Source organism: Trichechus manatus, unplaced genomic scaffold, assembly GCF_000243295.1.
Source record: "Trichechus manatus latirostris isolate Lorelei unplaced genomic scaffold, TriManLat1.0 scaffold00189, whole genome shotgun sequence".
Taxonomy (NCBI): domain Eukaryota; kingdom Metazoa; phylum Chordata; class Mammalia; order Sirenia; family Trichechidae; genus Trichechus; species Trichechus manatus.
Window position 1 is genome coordinate 347,055 of NW_004444125.1, and position 24,233 is coordinate 371,287.

General features: G+C 34.1%; 1 protein-coding gene across 1 annotated transcript in view; it reads left to right on the plus strand.

The window, feature by feature from the left end:
- The window catches only part of GEN1 (GEN1 Holliday junction 5' flap endonuclease), a 21,115-nt gene extending 2,462 nt beyond the window's left edge, over positions 1-18,653 (plus strand). The window contains exons 3-13 of the mRNA XM_004387573.2: positions 2,697-2,873; positions 4,820-4,930; positions 6,997-7,070; positions 10,348-10,439; positions 11,764-11,914; positions 12,230-12,266; positions 12,357-12,437; positions 13,370-13,500; positions 16,164-16,225; positions 16,554-16,697; positions 17,203-18,653. Of these exons, the coding sequence (XP_004387630.1) occupies positions 2,697-2,873; positions 4,820-4,930; positions 6,997-7,070; positions 10,348-10,439; positions 11,764-11,914; positions 12,230-12,266; positions 12,357-12,437; positions 13,370-13,500; positions 16,164-16,225; positions 16,554-16,697; positions 17,203-18,455 (2,313 nt within the window). The 3' untranslated portion in view covers positions 18,456-18,653. The remainder of the gene's footprint in view (positions 1-2,696; positions 2,874-4,819; positions 4,931-6,996; positions 7,071-10,347; positions 10,440-11,763; positions 11,915-12,229; positions 12,267-12,356; positions 12,438-13,369; positions 13,501-16,163; positions 16,226-16,553; positions 16,698-17,202) is intronic.
- Positions 18,654-24,233: the final 5,580 nt, after the last annotated feature.

Below are 24,233 nucleotides of genomic sequence, written 5' to 3' on the forward strand. Positions count from 1 at the left end.
CCAGCCGCTCCTTGGAAACCTTATGGGGCAGGTCTACTCTGTCCTGCAGGGTCACTATGAGTTGGAATAGACTCAATGACAATGGGTTTGGTTTTTTTGTTTTTTTATATGTATATGTTACTTATAAAACAATTATTATTTATTTTTATAAAAGTTAAGAGGAGACATCACTTATAATAAAATATAATTAAAACAAAAGGAAGTTACTATTATTTTGTCTCTTTGCAAATGTATATATTTTTAAAGACTTGTCATAATAGTGTACAAATAATTTTTATCTTAGGTTTTTCACTTAACATATACCCATATTTCTTTATTATGTCATTCGATTCAAAATTATAACTTATAGTGATTGTACTACATATATGAAGTTGTTAATCATTCCCCATGATTGTATATATTGCTTGCTTTTCATTTTTTCACTCTTATACATGAAACTATGATGAACATTTTTGTGCACATAGCTTTTTCTTGTGATTTATGATTTTAAAATAAAGTTACCTAAAGTGGGATTGAGAAGCCAAAGTTTAGGCGTGATTGTGTAGCTCTTGCCAAATTACTTTCTACCAGTACAAATATAAGCAATTTCAGTGCACCCACAGGGAACATTGTATTAGGAGGTTTATTTTTGCACATTTAACATGCAAAATCAAAGATATTTTGTTTAATACATACTTCTTGTCTTTTATTGATTGGGTTGAATATTTAACCTAGTTTTAGTCCCTCTTTAGGAAATAACCATTGTGTCCTTTCACCACATTATCTCTTGAGGTTTTAAGTTTTTCTTTGATTCAAGTTCCTTAAGTACAAACTTTTTATCACATTTGCTTTTAATTCTTTTCCCTGTCTTTTTAATTTTGGCTAAAAATCGCATATTTTTTAAAGATTTTGCATTTTTTTTCTCTCTTGAAATTTTATCTATTGTTATTATGTGAGTTTTTTAAATTGTTTTTTATTAATTAGTATTCAACCTTAATGACTATCAGTAGTTGGCCAAGAAAATATCTGTACTGCATTCTATATTTCTTGTATAATAAGTTCCTGGAAATATCCATAGTTTACCATACTTAGGATACTAAATACCCTGTATAAAACAAAAAAAAAGTCCATGTTTTCTTGAGAAAATTAGTTCATTCCTATTCCTTTCTTGCATTGATTGTGGTGTTCTTAGGCATTTTGTGTGGATTTAGTATTGCCCAACCATTGCTCATTTGCATATTTCAGAACCCTTAATTACTAAGTCCTACTTTCTTCTAATCCACTGACATCTTTTAAGTGTAATCATGAAAAGCACAAATTAGTTCTCCTCCACAATACAGACTTAAAAACCCATTGCCATGAAGTCAATTCCGACTCATAGTGACCCTGTACAGACTTAGAGGAGGGAAAATTGTAACCAGTCTCATCACAAATTTTGTGCTGTTTCTTTGAGAAGAGTTGGAATGACAAATGGAACAAGCAACTGAAATAACTTTCAAACTCTTTTGTTTATTATGAAAGAATTTTTCCCATCTAAAGGTAAGGTAGAAGCAACTATGGTGTTGCAATAAAAGCCAGGTAGTTCACCTATAGCAAAACTGTCTCCCTACAGTCATCCAGCCAGAGTCCTGAAAAGTACCTTTTTTCAACATATTGCTTTGTCTTTTTGAACCCTGTCCACTTTGGGCAACATCTGGCGGGGGTTTTCGTGAGCATGCAAGCAATTAGTCAAAAAAAAGAGATAATATTTGTTCTATCAGTCTCTAGAAACTACAAGTAAAAAGCTTCCTTTTCTCACTATACCCAGTATTCCTCATTACAAAAGGAATCATATATGACAAGAAAGAATGCACTAGGCTATATAGCTAAATAAACTACAAACTACTCAGCTGGGCTAACCCTCAGAATCACAGTGGATTACTTATGTATTAGCAAAATGGTATAATCATTCTGTATAGACATTTGACTTGCTAAGAGTACATCAACAACTGACCCCTATTGTGGTTTCCCACAACATGAGAGCTTAACATTATACAGGGGGAGGCAAGATGAGGAAAAAAGAGAACTTAAAGCCTCAAGCCAAAATTATATAAGAGCATCTTCTTTAGAAGAGCTCTTATTCGACTAAGCATCATGTAAGAAAAATTATTGTAGTTTTACAAATGTAAATCTTAGTGTGATTAATTATTTAAAGATAGTTCCAGAATTTGAAGATACTTGCATTTAACAAAACAAAATTGAGCATAGATTACTTTTTAATTGACATTAAACATTTTTAAACTTTTTATTATAGAAAAATTTAAATCAATACTAAAGCAACCGATCACCATGTTTACACCATTATCAACTCATGGCCAATCTTGTTTCATCCATATCTCTATCCACACCCCTATTCCCACATTATTTTGAAGCAAACCCCAGACATCGTATCGTTTCATTGTGAATATTTCAGTACCTTTCTCTAAAAGATAATGACTCTTTAAAAAATAAAAAATATATAACCACGATACAATTTTTATTATCACACCTGAAGTTTTAACAATCATTCCTTAATGCCATCAAATTCAATGTTCAAATTTCCCATTGTTTCTGAAATACCATAATTTTTAAAACACCTAAATAGCCTCTATTAGTTATAACATAGAAGTAGGTTAAACACTAAAGAAATTAGCAGTAAAATCATTGTTAGGTTTCTTGCACCTACTTTTTCTTTGCAGTGCCTTGATATGCTGGAATGCTTAGGCATTCCATGGGTTCAAGCTGCTGGAGAAGCTGAAGCCATGTGTGCTTACCTCAATGCTAATGGTTATGTAGATGGCTGCCTCACCAATGATGGAGATGCTTTCCTTTATGGGGCACAGACTGTCTACAGGAATTTCACTATGAATACAAAGGTATTTTTTTCTTTCTCTTTTTCAGCATTTGTTTTTACAGGTTACCTTTTTTGAAAGGATTCTTAAATGATTAAATCAAATAGTGCATGTAAAGAACTTAGTGTAATGGTTGGCACATAGCTATTAGTAAGTGTCATGGATTGAATTATGTCCCCCCAAAAATAAGTGTCAACTTGGCTAGGCTGTGATTCCCAGTATCGTGTGGTTTTCCTCTATTTTGTGATCTGATGTATTTGTCCTCCATTTTGTGGTGTGTTGTAAATCCTTCACTTCTAAACGTTAATGATGCATCAGTGTGGGATGTATCTTGAGTCACAGCCTTACAAGAGGGACCCTTACTCAAGTCAGACCCTTGCTTGAGTCACACCTTCTATCTTACAAGAGGTAAAAGGAGAGAGAAGCAAGCAGAGAGAGGAGGGACCTCACTACCCCTAAGAAAGAGGAGCTGGGAGCAGAGCACATCCTTTGGACCTAGGGTCCTTAGGCTGAGAACCTCCTAGACCCAGGGCTTCGATGATGCCAAGACACATGGAAATCTCCAAGGAATGCCAGGCCCACAGATGTTGAAAGGAGACGAGGACCTTCCCCCATAGCCAACAGAGATATAAAGCCTCCCTGTTGAGTTGAAACCTTGAATTTGAACTTCTAGCCTCATAACTGTGAGGATAAATTTCTGTTCGTTAAAGCCTTCCACTTGTGGTATTTCTGTTATAGCACCACTAGATAACTAAAACACTGTGTAAATGTTTACTGTTACTAAAAACATGATTGCCACATGGTTCATCTCTTTGAAATGTGAATTTCTCTCCTAAGCTCATGACTTGTTTCACATGGTTTAATTCTATATCAATTTCAATAGTACATCACAAAATTACATATGAAATGTATTGTTTTGACCCAGAATTTCCACTTTTAGTAACTTATCCTCAAAATCACCCTCCAAATATGCAGAGAGAGATGTACGACAATGTTCCTTGTAACATAGTAATTACTAAGATGGTTAAATACTTTGGTTATTCTCAGCCAGGAAGGTATTGCCGGGGGCAGTTTGGTTATAACAATTCAGGGATGGGGAAGGGAGGCTACAGACCTTTGGTAAGTTGGGGCAGACAAGCTAAACGTCTTGCAAGACAATTATGTTACGCCTCCTAAAATGCTGACGGTGTTGGCATTTTGAGAAACACGGTCTCAGAGTCCAAATAATGTAATAATAAGCAATCATTAAAAAGATATGTATTATTGATATTGATAACCAGACATATTAGCAAAAAAAAATTGCAAAATAGTACTTTTATATTATCCTATTTATACTTAAAAATGGAGCCGTGGTGGCGCGGTGGTTAAAGCTCTCAGCTGCTAACCAAAAGATCGGTGGTTTAAACCAACTAGCCAGTCTATGGGAGAAAAATGTGGCTGTCTACTTCCCGAAACATTTACAGCCCTAGAAACCCTATGGGGAGTTCTACTCTGTCTGTAGGGTCACTGTGAGTTGGAATTGACTCGACGGCAGTTGGATACTTAAAAATATGATTGATAATAAGTATTACTATATATGTGTCAAAGGAAGATATTTTCAGAAGAATATGGACCAAGCTGCTAACAATAGTTTAACTTTAGGTGATGTAATTACAGGGGATATTTACTTTCTACAATTTATATTTTACAATATTGAATTTTGTAAAGTGAAGATGTACTTTTTTAGACGCAAAAAGCACAGCATTAGAGAAGAAAACATTGACTTCTGTATTTTTTTAATTGTTTTTGAAACTATAACTTTATTTCCAGATAGTGAAGTATTCGTCTTTATAGATTCTGGTGATCAGGATAATTTTCTTAAGTTTTTAGGAATAATTAAACATTTAGAGATAACTGTGACAGATTACTCTTCATTTAATGTATCATGTTTACTTTTTGCAGAGTAAACTAAATCTGTTTTTTTCTTTTAGGACCCACATGTTGACTGTTACACGATGTCGTCTATCAAGAGTGAACTAGGTTTGGACAGAGAAGCTCTGGTTGGGCTGGCAGTACTACTTGGCTGTGATTATCTTCCAAAGGTACACTGAAATTGTCATGTTCATTTACTATTCAGAGTGTGTCTTTTAGTACTGTACATACTGTCTAGATATGAATATAATATGGTTGTATGGTTAAGAATCTAATTTAAAATATAATTTTAGGTATAATAAACTACTCAAAAACTAAAATAATCAGCATTTGAAAAGGCATTAGAAAGCTGACTCATTGTGACGTTTTATGGTATAAACTAGCATAGAATAGTAAGTAGTACCACAGCTTGCATCTCAGTCCTCTCGGTTAATATAAGAGATTCACATTTAAAGGTGACTGTGCTTTTAAAGAAATGTAGGGATTAATCTTTTCTTATATCAGTGTTAGTTTCTATCTCTTTTTTTCTCTTTTTTAGTTTTCATTCCCCATTATAGCATTCCAGTTACACACATGCTAGTGTAATTATTACTGTTTCTAGGTAACATGATTATTGGAGTAAGCCATTTATCCTTCTGTGTCTCTCAGTACTGCAGACTTTTGTTCATGAAAACATTTTATTTATATCTTAAGGTGCACAATATTGTACTCTGTAACAAATAGGCGTACTAGGTGAGTAATGAATTAAGAGTTATGAGGATAACACCATTTTTTAAAATATGATGTTTAAAAATATGAAATGACTGGTATTGTAGCTCTTCCTATGCAGTCCCATCATTAGCTCCTGTTGATTATCTCTGTACCTTACTTACCAAATGCCTCACTTACCAAATACCTCATTGTACCTTTGTCCCCAAGAAAAGTCTAAAGAAGAATGACATTTTTTTTTTCACCTGAGCTTAGGAGAAAGGAAGAAATTGTAGGATAGTAAAATTATTAACCCTAATTTCTATCAGTGGTCAAATACAGAAATTAATTATTTTTAATTAATAGGAAAAGGAAATACAAGGAACTTTTAAATAGCTCAAAAATAATTATTTTATTGTAATTCTCATTCTGAAATAGAAGACCACTGTCTCCCATATGTAATTGTATGAAAATTAAAATCTAGAAACAGCTCAGTGTTAAATTTAAGAAAATTTTACCATCTTGAACTGACAGAAAACTTTAACTACAGTGGCACTGACATTGTACATTACCCTCAGCTGTTTTGACCGTTTGTATCCTATGTAACCAAAACTGCTCTTTTTTTACATTATTCTACTTAAATATTTTTAAGAGTATGTACTAACATAATTTGCCTTCAAAAATTTTAAGATACAACTAAATGCTATTATAAGAAGGATGATATTCAAAACATTTAACAGCTGGTACAGACATAAGCTGTAGAGATAGAGCAGGGTTTTGCATGCCCGCTGCTGTGCCACGTGCTACCTTTTTTGTAGCTGGATCCTGAGCAAAGGTAGGTTGGAATGGTGGATTTAGGTTACTGGGGAGATCACCTGTGCACGCAGGCATCGGAAATGTGTGAACAGTGACTGTTTACTAACCAGTTGGAAAGTAGTTTAACACTGGTGTATCTGTATGGTTGCATTCTGGCTTAATAGTAGCCGTGCTCATAAGGACAAGTTCATAAATTTTATAGGAACTGGAAGACTCTATGTAAACCAGAAATTGCCATGTGAATATATGTTTATTTTTTGCATTAGAAACTTGACTTACTTTAATTTTCTTAATTTTTTTGCTTTAAGAGTTAATGTGTCCATGTCTTTAAATATTAAATGCTCATGTAATTAAATGAACTTTTTCCTGATTACAAACATAACAGAGTTATGTAAAGTTAAAATCCTACCAAATAATTAGCATAAAATCCCTCTAAAATTCCATCCCTCCCTCCCCTAAAATGAATACTGTAAGTGGTATTTTGTTTACTTTTTTGTTTACATAGAATAACATTACAACTATTATTTACCAATCTAGATCATACTATAAGTTATCCTCTTAATTTTTGTTTTATACATAGTAGCGCATCTTGGACATTGTTACCTAGCATTACACAGATACCTCATTCTTTTCTTCAGGGGCATAATCTTTCATTGAATGGCTATACCACACTTTATTTAACAATTCCCTAGTGAATAACATTTGAATTTTTTTTTCCCCCACATTCTGAAAGGGAGTCCCTGGAGTTGGAAAAGAGCAAGCATTAAAACTTATACAGACTTTGAGAGGGCAAAGTTTACTGCAGAGGTAACTAAAAATTACTTTTTCTTGTGACAAAAAGGGTTGTTTTCCGAAATACAATTTTATATATTAAACTAATGTATGTTTTCATTTAAAATCATTTATTTTCATTTATTCTAAAGCTTTCCAAAGAAAGGATGAGAATATATGCTCTAAGCCATACTGTATTTTTTAATATCATTAGGTCACTACAAACAAAATTAGTATGATATCAAATGCATTTATTTTTAACCTCAGGCGTTTTGCCACAGCGTGCTTCAAACTATTTTAAAACCAAGTAAAGATAAACATGGCATTAAAGTAATTTCGTATTTCATACTTTGATGTTGTATTTATTTTATGTAAATGAAATACCTGTGTCACATTGAAGATGTTTAATAATAAGCAACACTTGATCAAAATTTTTACTTGACTGCCCTTTGTTCTGTAAGTATATATTAGATAATGAAATAATAATTTAGACTCTACAATTTGAGAGTTAAAGATGAAGATATAGATTATGTTGAAATTTAGAAACTATGCTATTTACTATCTAAAAAATATGAATTATATTTACTTGATGAGAGCCGTGTTTTATAAAATTAATATTGATGATGGTAAGGTATAGAAAAAATAAGAAGGAAAAGACTTAGGATGCTGGGGGTCTGAAAACTGCCTTGGTCTCTAATAGGTTTGAGATGGTGAGTGCCTGCAAAACGATGATAAGTGGTAGAAATGAAGAAGGAATGGCCGTGAAAAGCATTTCGGATCACTGTACTCTTACCTAAAATGTTTTCTTTCACCCATAAAACTACTGATAGATCTAAGACTCCAGTAAATCCATTATTGACATCAGTGATAACTGTGCCAAAGCAAGAAAGAAAAGGCATACTTAAGCATACAGCTGGAATAAAGAAATCATTTGGGAATTGTGAAGAATAATATAAAAGAGAATAGCAAGCAGATATGCTAATTGACTACAAACCATTCTTGTTAAAACAGATCCTATAAATATGTACTTTTGACAACATTTTATTAAATGTCTTAGCACTTAGTTATCTAATGCTGCTACAACAGAAATACCACAAGTGGATGGCTTTAACAAACAAAAAATTGTTCTTTCACAGTCTAGGAGACTAGAAGTCTGAATTCAGGTGTCAGCTCCTGGGGAAGTCAGTTCTGTGGGAAGGTCCTTGTCATTAGTCTTCTCTGGTCTAGGAGCTTCTCAGTTCAGGGACCCTGGGTCCAAAGGACACACTCCACTCCCAGTGCTTCTTTCTTGGTGGCATGAGGTCCACATCTTTGCTTGCTTCTCTCTCCATTTATGTTTTGTAAGATAAAAGGTGGTACAGGCCACACCCCTAGGAAACTGTCCTTACATCTCAGGGCTGTGACCTGAGTAAGGGTGTTGCATCCCACCCTAATCCTCTTTAACATAAACTAATCTCACTTCATTAACCACAGGCAGAGTAGTTAAATAACATTGTAACTGTTATTTCATTTACCAGTCTAGATCATACTATAAGCTATTAATTTTTGTTTTACACACAGTAATGCATCTTAGACATTTTTACCTAGCATTACATGGAGAGATACCTCATTCCTTCCTTCACCTGCATAATCTTTCACTGAATGGACATACCACACTTTATTTAACCATTCCCTAGGATTTACAACACATAGAAAAAGTACATCAGATCACAAAATAGAGCACAACTACACAGTACTGGCCTAGCCAGGTTGATACATACTTTTGGGAAACAGTTCAGTCCATGACAACACTTTAAAATGACAAAATTACATTTCTTTTTAAAATTACGTATAATTCTAATTTTCATTAATTTAGACTGATTTTCTCCCTAGTTATTTATAATTTGGAAACTATTATTTATCCAGCAGAAATTATTGCTAATTTTTAGCAAGATTATACTTGGCCTTTGTACCAAATGAGTTAGAAATTCCAAAAGTTCAATAATTACTAGAAGTACAGATGCTATACCATATTTGTATGCAAGTAATACACACCTTCTGTGTTTGCCAACTGCACTCTTCCTCCCGTGATGTATTTTCGTAAGTGTACTGTGCCAATTTTTTTTTCTTACAGCCACATGTAAAAAAATTGGCATAGTGGCACTTAGGAAAATACCTCTTGGGTGGGGGGAGGGCTTGGTTGGCAAACATAGAAGGTGTGCGTTATTTGCATAAAAACACAGTATAGTGACCTGAGATGTTAGATTTTTTTATTAAAACTTCCATAAATAGAGGAACATAGTTCAGAACACTTACATTTTATTTTTAATACCTAACTATTCCCTTGGTATGGAGCCCTGGTGGCACAGTGAGTAAGAGTTCAGCTGCTAACCAAAAGATCAGCAGTTCCAATCCACCAGCTGCTCCTTGGAAACCCTAGTGGGTGATTCTGATCTTCCTATAGGGTCGCTGTGAGTCAGAATCGACTCAACGGCAACAGTTTGGTTTTGGTTTACCCCTTTGGCAGGAGTCCCTGGTTGGTGCAGTTACCACGCCCAGCTACTAACCCAAAGTTTAGAGGTTCGATTCCACCCAGAGGTGCCTTGGAAGAAAGGCCTGGTGATCTATTTCCAAAAAATCAGCCATTTAAAACGCTAACGAGTACAGTTCTACTCTTGACACACATAGCATCACCGTAAGCCTCATCGACTCAGTGGCAACTGGTTTCTCTGATTTTTAGTCCCCTTGGTGGTTTTATGTTAATCTGGAACTTTAGTCAAAAGTAAACTTTTATAGAAGTCTTAGCAGTAATATACATTTTTCTTAAAATCTTTTCATTAAACAAGTGATATTATACATAAAAGATAAAGAAAATTATCATTTTAAATTATCTAGATTTTTTTAAACAGTTTTTACCCATTTAAATAAAACATCTAAGTAATGTTTTATTTAGTCTTGTACCTTATCCTTTACCCTTGTTTTTGATGTAGAAAAATGTTCACAAACATGATTCTGTTTGTTTTATACTCTGGCACACAGAGAAGAGATCAAAAAAAGATATACAAATTATTCTTCCTGCATATTGCTGCCTAATTTAAGATTCTTTAAAAAAAAAAAAAAAAACTTTAAAGAATATGTATAATTTTTATGTATTTACAATTTGTAGCACATAGACTGAGTATGCTCCCAAGGAAAGTTGGGCCAGCAACTTTATCTTCTACTGGAGGATAAGTAGGCAGGTGAAAGGGAACAGAAGACCCTGACGTTTGAGAACATGGAATTTTTGTGACCTTGGTATTTGTTTTTTTCTTCTTAAAACTATTCTCTTTTAAAGGTTTAATCAGTGGAATGAAAAATCTTGCTACTCTGATCCACAAACACAAGTTGTTAAAAAACTGCCTCATTGCTCTGTGTGTTCCCATCCAGGTAAGCAAACATGGGAAATGTTACCTCCAGAATATTAATGCCTGATAACCACATTTTTAGTCCTGTTCTTATCATGCTTTGTATCTGCCTCTATCAATAGCACTTTGAAGCCTTTTACATTGTCTTCCCCACTAAATTGAAAATTTTTTGGAGTTATAAATTGTGTCACATACATCTGACAAAGTGTCTTACACATAGTAGGCATTCAATAAATGTTTATTGAATGAAATAATGTGGTGTAAATGATAAAAAGAAATAGGATAAGTAGTTTCAAATTATGATACTAAAGTACTTAGATCTTAAAACTATCATCGGTTTTCAATATAGAAATCCATTTTAAGAATAGAAAATATTAGACTGATATGTCTCAGTAAAGTGGAACTGAAACCATTTGTTTTTATATCAGTGATTTATATTAATATACTTAAATGATTCTTAGTTGTCCTATAATGTATTTTTATTGTGTATGAAGATAGGGAATTTATACTGATTTCTACTACATTTTTGAAAATAGCTTGAGCTCTCTTGTTAGTTTTGGGAACAAAAGGCCTTTCACTCACAGAAGAAATTAGATCATGTTAGCTCATCCTTTAAAAGAAATTCTTCTGTATCTTTGAATATGTTTTCATTAACATTGTTAAATGACAGATGAAATCGTAGAAGAAAATAAATGTTTATATAAATTGGATGCTATCCTGTAGTTTTTTGATACCTTATAAATAACAGTTTTAGGTCATATCAAGTATGTATGCTTTTCCATATTCTCAAAACAATGCTGAAGTTAGTACTGTCCTTTTAAAGTGAACTAGTGCCCCACATCAGTGCTACAGTCATAATTTATTCCTGTTCCAAGTATAGTTTAAAAATAACTGTACAGGCAACCGCAAGCTAGATACTACAAAGGTAATTAATTGCTATATTCTTGTAGAGAAACAATTTTATGAATTATTCTATTAAATAAATAATCTTTTTATAGTAATAATTACATCCTATATTTTTTGCATGTAGCTACCACATAAGCCACAAAGGTTTCCATTTTTTATTAAGTTCAAATTAACACTTTCAGACAGAAGAGTAATTTACCCAAACAAAAAACAATAAGTGTCATGGTATAGTAATAGCTCAAGATCCACTTTATCCCAAGAATTACCATGGTGTACATTACTCTATTCAACCAAAATGTATTAGAAGCCCTCTATTTGCGAGGTACTGTGCTAGGCAGTATTATTTTTTTGAAAATTTGGATAAAGGCCAAAAAAAAAATGTCTGCGGAAGGTGATTCTAAAAAACGTTAGAAATTGTAGTTCTTTTTGTCTCCATAAAGGTTCACCTAAGGATCATGAACGTAATGGATGCAAATTATGTAAGAGTGATAGATATTGTGAACCACATGATTATGAATACTGCTGTCCGTGTGAGTGGCACCATACAGAACGTGATAGACAACTAAATGCAGTAGAGAACAATATTAAGAAGTAAGTTTTTTTAAGACCCGTTTTGTTCTAGCATGATCTATTTTATACACCTGTGGTTGAATTATTTCCACATAAGTTTTTCCCACGTCTAGTTTAGTAAAATGTTTTACAAAATCCTGTTCTAGATTTTGTTCAAAAATTAGATTATCTCAGAAAGTAGTTATTCCAGAGTTATTCAAGGAAAAGCCTGGTGACTATTTGGGATACTATACAAGGACATTCTTTGTTAGATGGGAGGAGGTGAGATGAGATGATTTTAGAGTCTGTCTAAAATTGCCTGATTTTATTGATAATAGGTATGTCATTTGTTTTCAGAAAAGCTTGCAGTTGTGAGGGATTCCCATTCCATGAGGTAATAACCAATAATTCAACTGTGTGTTTATTTCAGAAACTTGTTTAAAAAGTTTAAAGTCTCAATCCTTATTTTCTTGTCTCTTACCAGGTTATTCAAGAATTCCTTTCGAACAAGGACAGATTGCTGAAGGTAATCAGGTACCAAAGACCTGATTTATTATTGTTTCAGGTATGTGAAAATAAATTTTTACTTTTCAAAGTTAGATACTGGGAAGATTGGGAGGGATGTTCACTTTGATTGGTCTGCGAGGAGGTTTGAAACATGCAGCTGTTTACTGCCCATGTATTTTTCAAGATTTATTGCTAATCCTCACTCCTTTGCCACACAGTAGCCATACTTTGCAGACAGTAAGACAAACCACAGTTACACTGTTCTTTAGAAGACACTTTAAATACCATGTTCAGATATATGGTAACCAGGGATATGTGACAAGGAGAGGGGTTAATAACCAGAGAATGTCAAAGATCAGGTATATGACTACGGAAAACAGTGTAGTTTACAAGGGCGTTGGGATTTGTAATCAGTGACCTAAGTTTAAACTTGGGCAGTCTTACTTACTAACTGGATATCTCTTATCCTCAAAGTAGAAATAATATTTCTTATCTCATGATGTTACCATGAGGATTGAATAAGATTATGTATATAGCCCCCAATGTAGTGGCTGGGGGCATAGAGTAGCTTAATAAATTTCAATTGCTTGTTGCTTATCGGTAACAATGATAGTCAATATGTATTGGACACTTAAAATTTGCTATTGAATATATTACACGTAATCTCATTTCATCTCATCCTCATAATCTGTAAAGATTTTATTATTATTTATTATTTCTGTTTTACAGATGGAAGAACTGAGGCTAAGAATGATTAAGTAATTTATCCAACATCTAGGAAATATCAGACTGGGATTCAAACCAAGAGTCCTCACAATTATTACATAACATTCCCTCCTTAGGAGACTCAGTGTTCTTTCTGATAATATCCCCATTGATACTACTCTAACAGTGTTAATTCTGCAGGAAAAAAAATTATATCATCTAAGAGTTCTGTTTGTCTCCAAGAGGTAACAACAAAATCTTACTTTATTTTTATTATACTTACAGAGATTTACCTTTGAAAAAATGGAGTGGCCCAATCACTATGCATGTGAGAAATTATTGGTGCTTTTGACCCACTATGACATGATGGAAAGAAAACTTGGTAGAAGAAACTGTAATCAACTACAGCCAATTCGGTAATATAACAAAGAGTTGTATAAAGAAGTCTCTGTGTTTTCATTTGAATATCTTACAAGCAAAAATATTATTCTTAATATCTTAATAATAGGTATATTGCTCTTTGTTTTATAAAAATGAAGAAAAGGTCTACCAGAATATTGAAAACTTCTTCAGGGCTTACACTCAAGATGACATGTTTCTGCTTAAAAAGCATAGTAATGAGATATTATAGAAAAAAATATAGAAAGATATAACTAGGTTTAACAAACTAGCCATTTCATTGGACAAGAAAAGACACCAAAAATTGTAAGTGAATGGAGGGACTGAAATAAGACTTGGAGAGCCCTAGATCTGGGAGCAGCAGTATCATCCAGGAGGTAAGTCCTTTAGGGTAAACGAAAAACAGATCAAAAGTGCAGGATGTCGATCTGGCAGGCTTATGGCTTAAAATTCAGTTGCTGGGGTAGAATCCCTGTTTCTATAAGGAGGCTTTAGTAGGGGATAAAAAACTGTAGTCAAATGCTTCTTGAGGCCTGGAAAGTCTACTGAAAATTACTCAAAAAGTACTGGAGAGATATAGGTAAGGACAGAGATCAAAGAGAAAAGGATAGAAAAAATTAAAAATAACATTAAGAAATACGCTACTTAAAGAAATTTACAACTGGAATATGAATTCATTTTAGATTAATTTTATAAAACACTCTGATGATTTTTTCCTGTTGGCTTCTCAGAATGTTAGGATGTTTAATGAAATTAATGAAGATATATCTCCATAAGAAACAAAGATGAAATTGTGAAATAAAAGTGGGTAGAAGTGCTTTAAAATAGATGGATATAAAAAGTGAATTATTAGAAATCTTAAGAAAAATAATTGTTGAAATGAAAAGCAGTAGATGGGACTGGAGGCTGAACTTGGTCAAGAAGAATTTATAAATTGGAAGACAGTATTAATAAAGTCAAGGAGCCCTGGTGGCACAGTGGTTACGCACTCGGCTGCTAGCCAAAATGTTGCCTTTTCGAACCCACTAGCTGCTGTGTAGGAGAAAGATGTGGCAGTCTACTTCCATAAAGATTACCAAAAACCCATTGCTGTTGAGTCAATTCTGACTCATAGTGACCCTATAGGACAGAGTACAGTTATATCATAGTGTTTCCAAGGCTTTAATCTTTGCAGAAGCAGACTGCCACATCTTTCTCCCGTGGAGCGGCTAGTGGATTCGAATCACCAACCTTTCAGTTAGCAGTCGAACGCTTAACCGTTGCGCCACCAGGTCTCCTTCTGTAAAGATTACAGCCTTGGAAACCTTCTGGGGCAGTTGTCTGTCCTCTAGGGTCGCTATGAGTCAGAATCGACTCGATGGTAATGGGTTTGGTGGGTTTATTAATAAAGGCACACTGAAGACAGCATAGAGGTACAGATAAAAAATACTTAAAGAGTAGTTTGAGAGCTCCCAGTATATTTCTAAAAGCTAATAGGAAGAAGGGTGGAGAAGTAATTTTTCAAGAGACAACATCCGAGAATTTTCCAAAATTTGAGAAAGTTCTCAGATCAAATTATATTCCTAGTATAAGCACAATAAAATATATCCACACCCAGACATATTGTAGATATCAAGAATAAAAGGAAAATCTTAAAAATTCCCAAACTGATCAGGCAAGAATCAACAATGGATGTTAAAACTATTGGGTGAAAAACTGCTAGAGAAAAAGAATTGTTATACAGTCCCAAGTATCACTCAACAGATGAATTACAAAGTAAAAATGGTCCTTCAAACGTAGAGAAATCAAGTGGACATCATCAACACAGTCTCAAGTATCACTTCTTAATTACAAAAGAAAAATGATACCTTCAAAAGTAGAGACATCCAGTGGATATCACCTGTTTAAATAATGAATGGCCAATAATAAGATGATAAACTGATTTCATATGCCTCCTGATATAGTACACTGAGAAAGACACCCCATCATTCTAAAATATTTCTGAATCTAATGAGAAAATAATCAGATGAATCCAGAGTGGGGAACATTCTGCAGAACGACCGTCCTGGACTCTTAAAAAATGGGGTGTCACAAAAGACAAACCATTAGAAAATTTGGGGAATTAAAAGAGATTAAAGAGACTTCACAATTAATATATTGTGATCCTGATTGAATTCTGGCCATAAAGGACATTTTTAGGACAATTGAGAAAATTTGAATATGGGTTGTATATTAGGTAATAGTATTGTATCAGCATTGAGTTTCCTAAGAGTGATAGTTGTATCCTGGCAGTGTAGAAGAAAACTGTGCGTAGATTGGCTGCAATATTTAGGGGTGATGTGTCATGAGACATGTCTGTAATTAATTTTCAGTTGGTTTGAGAACAAAAGTATATATGGAAAGAGAGAAAGCAATTGTGGAAAATGTTAACAATTGTTGAATCTAGGTGAAAGGTATATGAGTATTCATTGCACTATTGCAACTTTTCTAAAGATTTGAAGATTTTCAACATAAAAAGTTTGGGGAGAAGTATCAGAGGAAAAAAAGGGAAATTTCAAAAGAGTGACAATCCAATATCACATCTTTCAACACAGTAGTAGATGCCAGAGGATTGTGGAATAATACTGAATTATTCAGTCTACAGATTGGAAAGCTCCAAATTCATGCAGTTAGACATTATTATATGAAATTTGTTTTTCAGAATTGTTAAGAGCCGAATCAGAAATGGAGTTCATTGCTTTGAAATAGAATGGGAAAAGCCTGGTATGTGTTTACTTCAGACAAAAATTTAACCATATATGTTTAGCAAATATTGTATACATGTATAAAACGTGTATAAAGGATAAAGAAGAGATATAGCACGTGCACCATGGTTAATTTCATAGTTTGCCTGTATTATTTTAAATAGCCTTCGATTAATAATAACTATAAACTTGAAGTGATTTTAATTTAATAGAGAGGTTGTAAAGCAAGATTTGCAGTGAGTTATCCATGTGTGGATGACTTCTTTTACCTGGTAAACTTAGTTACCAGGAAAAATTGAATTTCTGAAATCTGTTATTAAGGCTCTACTGTATTATTAATCTTTTAGACCATTATGCTACAGAAGATGAACAGCATGGAGAATTGATGCTACAAACAATAGAAGAAGAATCATTGTTTGAAGCAGCCTATCCCGAGATTGTTGCTATTTACCAAAAACAAAAGTTAGAAATTAAAGGAAAAAAACAGAAAAGTAAGTATTAGATTTGATAGCTATATAGGACACATAGAAACATTGTAAAAAAGCAACTTGTATTTGAATCTGTCTTGTCTAAATTTTGCTGAAAGTTCTATAAAATCAAAGGTAAGGATTGTACTCTTGCTTCTGTGTCTCTACATACTTTCTTTTAAAGCTGAAAAGCCAGAAGTTCTGCTCTGTGTCTGCTAACTTACCCAGGTATTAACAATAATAATTGTAATGACCAATTATTGGGCACCTACTATGTAGAGCACATTTTCAGTTATAAATAAGCTTTATTTATTTCCCAGAACTGGATGATGAAAATAATTCGATTATAATATTGTTTCCAAAATAAAATATTTTACAGTATTCAGCTTTATGACACAGTTTTCAGGAATGCATTGAGACAAAAAAATCACTACTCGTATAGAATATTTCTGATCTGCACACTTTAGTTTATTTTTAACCCAACATAAGGAAAATAAATAGATTTTAATTGTATTTTTATTTTTTTCAGGTATGAAAATTAAGCCTAAAGAAAATGATTTGCCAGAATCAGATGATGTAATAAATTTTCAGTCATACATCAATTTAAAACCTACAGGTGAAACCTTTCCTAAGCAGGATTCTAAATTATGTTTGGATATTTCTCCAGATTCTAAAGTACTGCAGGAATCTATAGCTCAGTCACTGAATAGCTTGTTTTTACCTGAAGATGCTTCCTGTTTGGATTTACAAGATGAGTTCATGTCTTCTCCAAGACCTTTGGCTGTACATCAAATTAAAACTGTCAATAAGTTTCTAATTTCAGAATCTAGCCAACCCAATGCCTCATCCCATAATACACCTGTGATTGCTGATCTACACTTGAGCACCATTGACTGGGAAAGTACTTCTTTTAGTAATTCTCCAGCTATTCCAAAGAACATTGTCTCTCACAGTTTAAAATCAGAATTTGAAACGGCTATCCCCGACAGCTTTGAAAATATCTCAGAACGCTCATCATGTGAATCGAAGGGGTGGACCACAAACATTAATAAAATATCAGATGGGGATCTTCAGAAGTCTAGTCCTGAAGAGCATCTACTTTCTGGTATTACTGATTTACAGCTTCAAGATTTGCCTTTAAAAGAACGAATCCGTATAAAATCATCATATCCTCAGGATAAAGTGCAACCAGATATTGACCAGAAAATTTTGTCCCTATTTAGGGTGAAAGAACCTCGCATTGCTAACAGCAGTTCTGCTAGTCCATCACATCTTTCAAAGAATCTTCCAACAATTCATTTACAAAATGAATCCAGAAACTCTGAAGTTCTGAAAGGAGATCACGTGCTGCGAGAAAACTATAAAATAAATACTACTTTAAATCATGGTAGAAAAATTGATGTCCAAACCACTCAGAAAATTGTAATGAAGAAGAGTGTTTGCCTTGACAGACATTCCTCTGATGAAGAAAGTACTCCAGTGTTTGGGAAAGCTAAATATGCAACTCAAAAAATGAAGCAGTATTCTAAGAAACATAACCCAGCCCAATTCAAGAGAAGTGACAGTAACAAAGTGAGCAGCCATAAAATACATATTAAAGAAACGGAACAGTGTGTCCAGGCTTATAAAATAGCTGGAAATGAAGAAAACTATTCCCTAGACCCAGCACAAAGATCTCTGAGTTCTCTGCAATGTCATAAGGAAAAAGAAGACCCTGACATTTGTTCAGATAGTCCTCTTCCTTTGTGTCAGAGATTAAAATTAAGGTTCCAAAGCACTTGAAATGAAATTAAAAATATTTAAGTATAACTTATAATTCTAGTATTCTTCGCATTAGCAGAGGAAGAAGGACAGTGTCTACTTAATGTTTGGTAGAAAAATTAATGTGGTTCTATATTTCATGAAACACCTGGGCCATCTTAATCAAAATTGTAATTAAAAATGTTACCTAAAACTTCAGTTTTAAAATATAATGCTCTCTGGTGAAAGCTTTAGGCAGTGTATATTTTTATCACTCACTTTTGCCATTTTTTAATATCTTAACTGATTATTCTTTAATTGTTGCCTTTGAGTATTATACTTTCTCTCAAGGTGAAGATAACTTTGATGTGCTACTCCAGTTTTAGTATCCTTATTATCATTTGTGAGTCAAAAATCAAAATAGAAAGACAGGATGTAAAAAATGTAAAAATCATGCTTGAATGAACTGAGGAAAGCTCAAACAAACAAACAAAACCAAACCCATTGCTATCAAGTCAATTCCAACTTATAGCAACTCTAAGACAGAGTAGAACTGCCTCATAGGGTTTCCAAGGAGCAGCTGGTGGATTCGAACCGCGGACCTTTTGGTTAGCAGCTGGGCTCTTAACCACTGCGCCACCAGGAAAGCTACTCCTTACATATCCCTACACGTTCAGAGGCATGTCAAATGGAAAAAAGGTTTGAAAAATACAATTTTAACCAGAGGAGAATAAGAAATTTGCTCAGAGTCACACAGTTAATTGATAATGGTGTGAGAAGTAGAAATCAGCATTCTTGCCTCCTAATTCTTTGATTTTTCGTTTTTTCCCCCCTTACTTTTACTTTTAAAAACAATGAATCTATGTAATATATGCAACACTGACTTTTATTAACTTATACATTAATTTATTTAGCACTCAGAAATGCTAGCTGCATGCAGATTGTAAAGGAAGAAGTAAAGCTGTCTTTATTTACAGATGACAAGCTCTTGTATATGGAAAATCCTAAGGAATCTATTTAGAAACTATTAGAACTAATAAACGAGTTCAGCAAGGTTGCAGGATAAAAGATCAATATACAAAAATCAATTATATTTCTTTACATTCACAAGAATAATACCAAAATGAAATTAAGAAAATTCCATTTATAGCAATATCAAAAAGAATGAAATACTTAGGAATAAATTTTTAATAAGCAATGCAAAACGTTCTGAAAATGATAAAACATTGCGAAAGAAAAACAAGTAGAAAAATAAGTTCATTGATTAGAAGCTTAATATTAAGATGACCGTACTCCCTGAATTGATCTATAGATTCAGTGCAATCACCATTATTGCCAGCTGGCTTATTTGCAGAATTTGACAAGTTGATTCTAGAGTTCATATGGAAATTTAAGGAACCCAATATAACCAAAACAATCATGAAAAAGAAAAAAATATTGTAGGATTCACCCTCCTGATTTCAAAATTTAGTACAAAGGAACGGTGATGAAGAGTGTGGTACTGGCATAAGACAAAGATCAATGGAACAGAGTTAAAAGTCCAGAAATAAACCCTCCCATTTATGGTCAATTGATTTTCAACAACGGTGTCCAGACAATTCAATTAAGAAAGAAGAGTTTTTAAACGGTGCTGGGACAACTGGATGTCCACATGAAAAAGATTGAAATTTGACCCCTATCTCACTATATGCAAAAACTAACTCAAAATGAATCAAAGATGTAAGAGGTAAAAGTATAAAACTCTCAGGAGAAAAAACAAGTAGGGATAAAATTATGTGACCTTAGCTCAGATGAGGATTTCTTAGATATGACACCAAAAGCACAACTAACAAAAGAAAAAATAGATAAATTGGTCTTCATCAAAATTAGAAACTTATGTTTCAAAGTGAGGAGACAACCCCAAAAATGGGAGAAAATATTTGCAATTTGTTTCTCTTTAAAGGACTTGTATTGAGAGTATATTAAAAACTGATAACTCAATAAAAGGACAAATAACCCAATTTTAAAAATGAGCAAAATAACTGAATAGACCTTTCACCAAAGAAGGTATACAAATGGTCAGTAACCACATGAAAAAAAAAAAAAAGAATCTCAACATCATTAACCATTAGGGAAGTGCAAAGCAAAACCACAATGAGATATCACTTCACACCCACTAGGGTGGCTGTAATAAAAACAGATAACAAGTGTTGATGAGTGTCTTAGTTATCTAGTGCTACTAAACAGAAATACCTCAAATGGATGGGGTTAACGAATAGAAATTTATTTTCTCACAATTTAGGAGGCTAGAAGTCCAGATTCAGAGTGCCAGCTCTAGGACGAGGCTTTCTCTGTGGGCTCTGGAGGAAGGTCCTTGTCTCTTCAGCTTCTGCTTCCTTGTTCCTTGCAGATCGCCATGTGTCTTGCATCTGTCATATCCCAGCTCTGCTTCTCTGGCTTGGTTGTTTAATCTCTTTTATATTTCAAAAGAAATTGACTCAATATACACCCTACACTAATCCTGTCTCATTAACATAACAAAGACAACACTCCAAAATAGGATTATGACTACAGGCATGTTGTTAGATACTGTTGAGTCACTTCCAACTCATAACCTGTGTACAACAGAAAAAACACTGCCAGGTCCTGCACCATCCTCGCAGTTGCCGCTATGCTTGAGCCCATCCTTGCAGCCACTGTCAATCCATCTCGCTGTGGGTCTTCCTCTCTTTTGCTGACCCTCTACTTTGCCAAGCATGATGTCTATCTCCAGGAGCTAGTCCCTCCTGATAACATGTCCAAAGTAAATGAGACAAACTCTGGCCATTGTTGCTTCTAAGGAGCATTCTGGCTGTACTTCTTCCAAGTCAGATTGTTCATTCTTCTGGCAGTCTGTGGTGTATTCAGTATTCTTCACCAACACCATAATTCAAAGGTGTCAATTTTTCTTTGGTCTTTGTTCATTGTCCGGTTTTCCCATGCATATGAGATGATTGAAAATACCACAGCTTGGGTCAGGCACACCTTAGTCCTCAAAGTGACGTCTTTGCTTTTTAACACTTTAAAGATTTCTTTTGCAGCAGATTTTCCCAGTGCAGTATGTCATTTGATTTCTTGACTGCTGCTTCCGTAGGCATTGATTTACAACACATATTTTCGAGGGGGACAATTCAACTAATAACAATAAAGATGTGGAGAAATTGGAACCCTCATACTTTGCTGGATAAGAGTTTAAAATGGACCAGCCACGTTGGAAAACAGACTGGTAGTTCCTCAAAATGTTAAGCAGTTAATATGACAGCAATTCTTCTCCTAGGCACATACCCAAGAAAAATGAAAACAACTTGTACACAAATTTTCATAGCAGTATTATTCATAACAGCCCCAAACTGGAAACAACCCAAATATCCATCAGCTGATAAATGGATAAATAAAAGGTGATATATCCATACAATGGCATATTGGCGATAAAAAGGAATCAAGTACTGATTCATGCTGCAAAATGGGTGAACCTTGAAAACATGCTGAATAAAAGAAGCTAGTCACAAAAGACCACCTATTGTATGATTCAGTTTATATGAAATGCTTAGAATAGGCAAATCTATAAAAACAAAGATTTGTGATTGCCTAGGACTGTGGAGGTCAGAGTAGAGGAGGGGAATGACTGGTAATGGGGATGGGATTTTTGGAGAGGGTGATTAAAAATGTTCTAAAATTGGTTGCAGTGATAGTTGCAAAGCTGAATATACTAAAAATCATTGAATTCTACGATAGATTAATTGTATGGTATGTGAATATATTGCAATAAAGCTGTTAATTTCAAAAAATGTAGAGAAATTTACCTATCCAGAAATTTTTAAAATACCTAAAATGTATGTAATCTAACGTTACTCCCACATTAGCACTACCATCATCATTTTATAGATTAGAAAACAGGTCTAGAGAAGTGAAGAGATTTTCCCAGTTTTGAGAGGAAGTCTATTAATCTAGTATCAATTACATCATACCATATTGTAAAGTTAGACTTAAATTTGGAGTACTTTTAAATTCTTGTTCCTTTTCTGAAGATGTAACTTTATTTTTTAATTTTGTTAGGGCTATATAGAATATTTTGAATCAAGTTTAAATTTGTTATAGAAAAATCTCATGTTTATAGAGGGCTTATTATATATATTAGGAACCCAGGTGTCACAACTGTTAAGTACTCAGCTGCTAACCAAAAAGTTGTGGTTTGAACCCACCCAGTGACTGAGGGAGAAGACCTGGCGATCTGCTTCCATAAAGATTAACAGCCAAAAATACCCTAAGAGACAACTGCTGCTCTAACACAAGAAGTTGCTATGATTCGAAAATCTATCCCGTGACACCTAACAACACCACCAAAAAACCAAACCCATTGCAGTTGAGTTGATTCCAAATCAGCCATCTTATAGGACAGAGTAGAACTGCCCCATAGGGTTTCCAAGGAGTGGCTGGTGGTTTTGAACTGCTGACCTTTTGGTTAGCAGCCAATGCTAACAACAACAATGTATATATTAAACATATCTGGGCAAAGAGAATCCTAAAAACAGACATTCCCGGATTATGAAGAAGATCCATTCCATTCCTAAGTCTCTAAGTCAAATTTGTAGGTAAGTTGGAACAGGTACATACAGTTCTTATTTGGTTATCAGTCAAATGTTTGTCTTAGTATATAGTATACATTTCACCTTTCTATTTTACCTTGCTTGCTGAAAGCAAAGAGTACTTGAAACACTGATGAAGATCAAAGACCACAGCCTTCAGTATGGATTACACCTCAACATAAAGAAAACAAAAATCCTCACAACTGGACCAATAAGCAACATCATGATAAAAGGAGAAAAGACTTAAGTTGTCAAGGATTTCATTTCACTTGGATCCACAATCAACAGCCAGGGAAGCAGCGTTAAGAAATCAAAAGACGAATTGCATTGGGCAAATCTGCTGCAAAAGACCTCTTTGAAGTGTTGAAAAGTAAAGAAGTAACCTTGAAGACTAACAGGCACTTGACCAAAGCCATGGTGTTTTCAGTTGCCTCATATGCTTGCAGAAGCTGGACGATGAATAAGGAAGACCGGAGAAGAATTGATGCCTTTGAATTGTGGTGTTGGCGAATAAAATTGAATATACCATGGACTGCCAAAAGAATGAACAAATCTGCCTTGGAAGAAGTACAGCCAGAATGCTCCTTAGAAGCATGATGGCGAGACTTCGTCTCACATACTTTGGGCATGTTATCAGGAGGGGTCAGTCCCTGGAGAAGGACAGAAGGACATCATGCTTGGTAGAGAGTGAAAAAGAGGAAGACCCTCAACAACACGAATTGACACAGTGACTGCAACAATGGGGTCAAGCATAACAATGATTGTGGGGATGGCACAGGACTGGGCAGTGTTTCGATCTGTTGTACATAGGATCGCTATGAGTTGGGACCGACTCGACGGCACTTAACAACAATAACATGCATATAAAACACTTAAGAAACATTACCAAACTGCAGTGTTTTTTCATGAGCATCACAAAATAGTGCACGCGTTTGTTATTACAAACCATTGCTCATTACGGCAATCAGTTCTTAAGTATGAGTTTCTGTAAGTCTGATGTTCATAACCTAGGGACTGCCTGTAAAGCCAATCAGCCCTCTGCTCCCAAAGAACTAATCTATATAGTGGAATTGATAAATTTTTAAAATCTGGTTATTTGCATAATTACTATTTACTTTTTGAAGTAATACTTTCATGTGATTAATAAAAAAGTTAAAGTGGTGCAGAGAATATAGCGTGAAAACCTCAATCTCTCTTCTATCCTTAACGCCCAGGC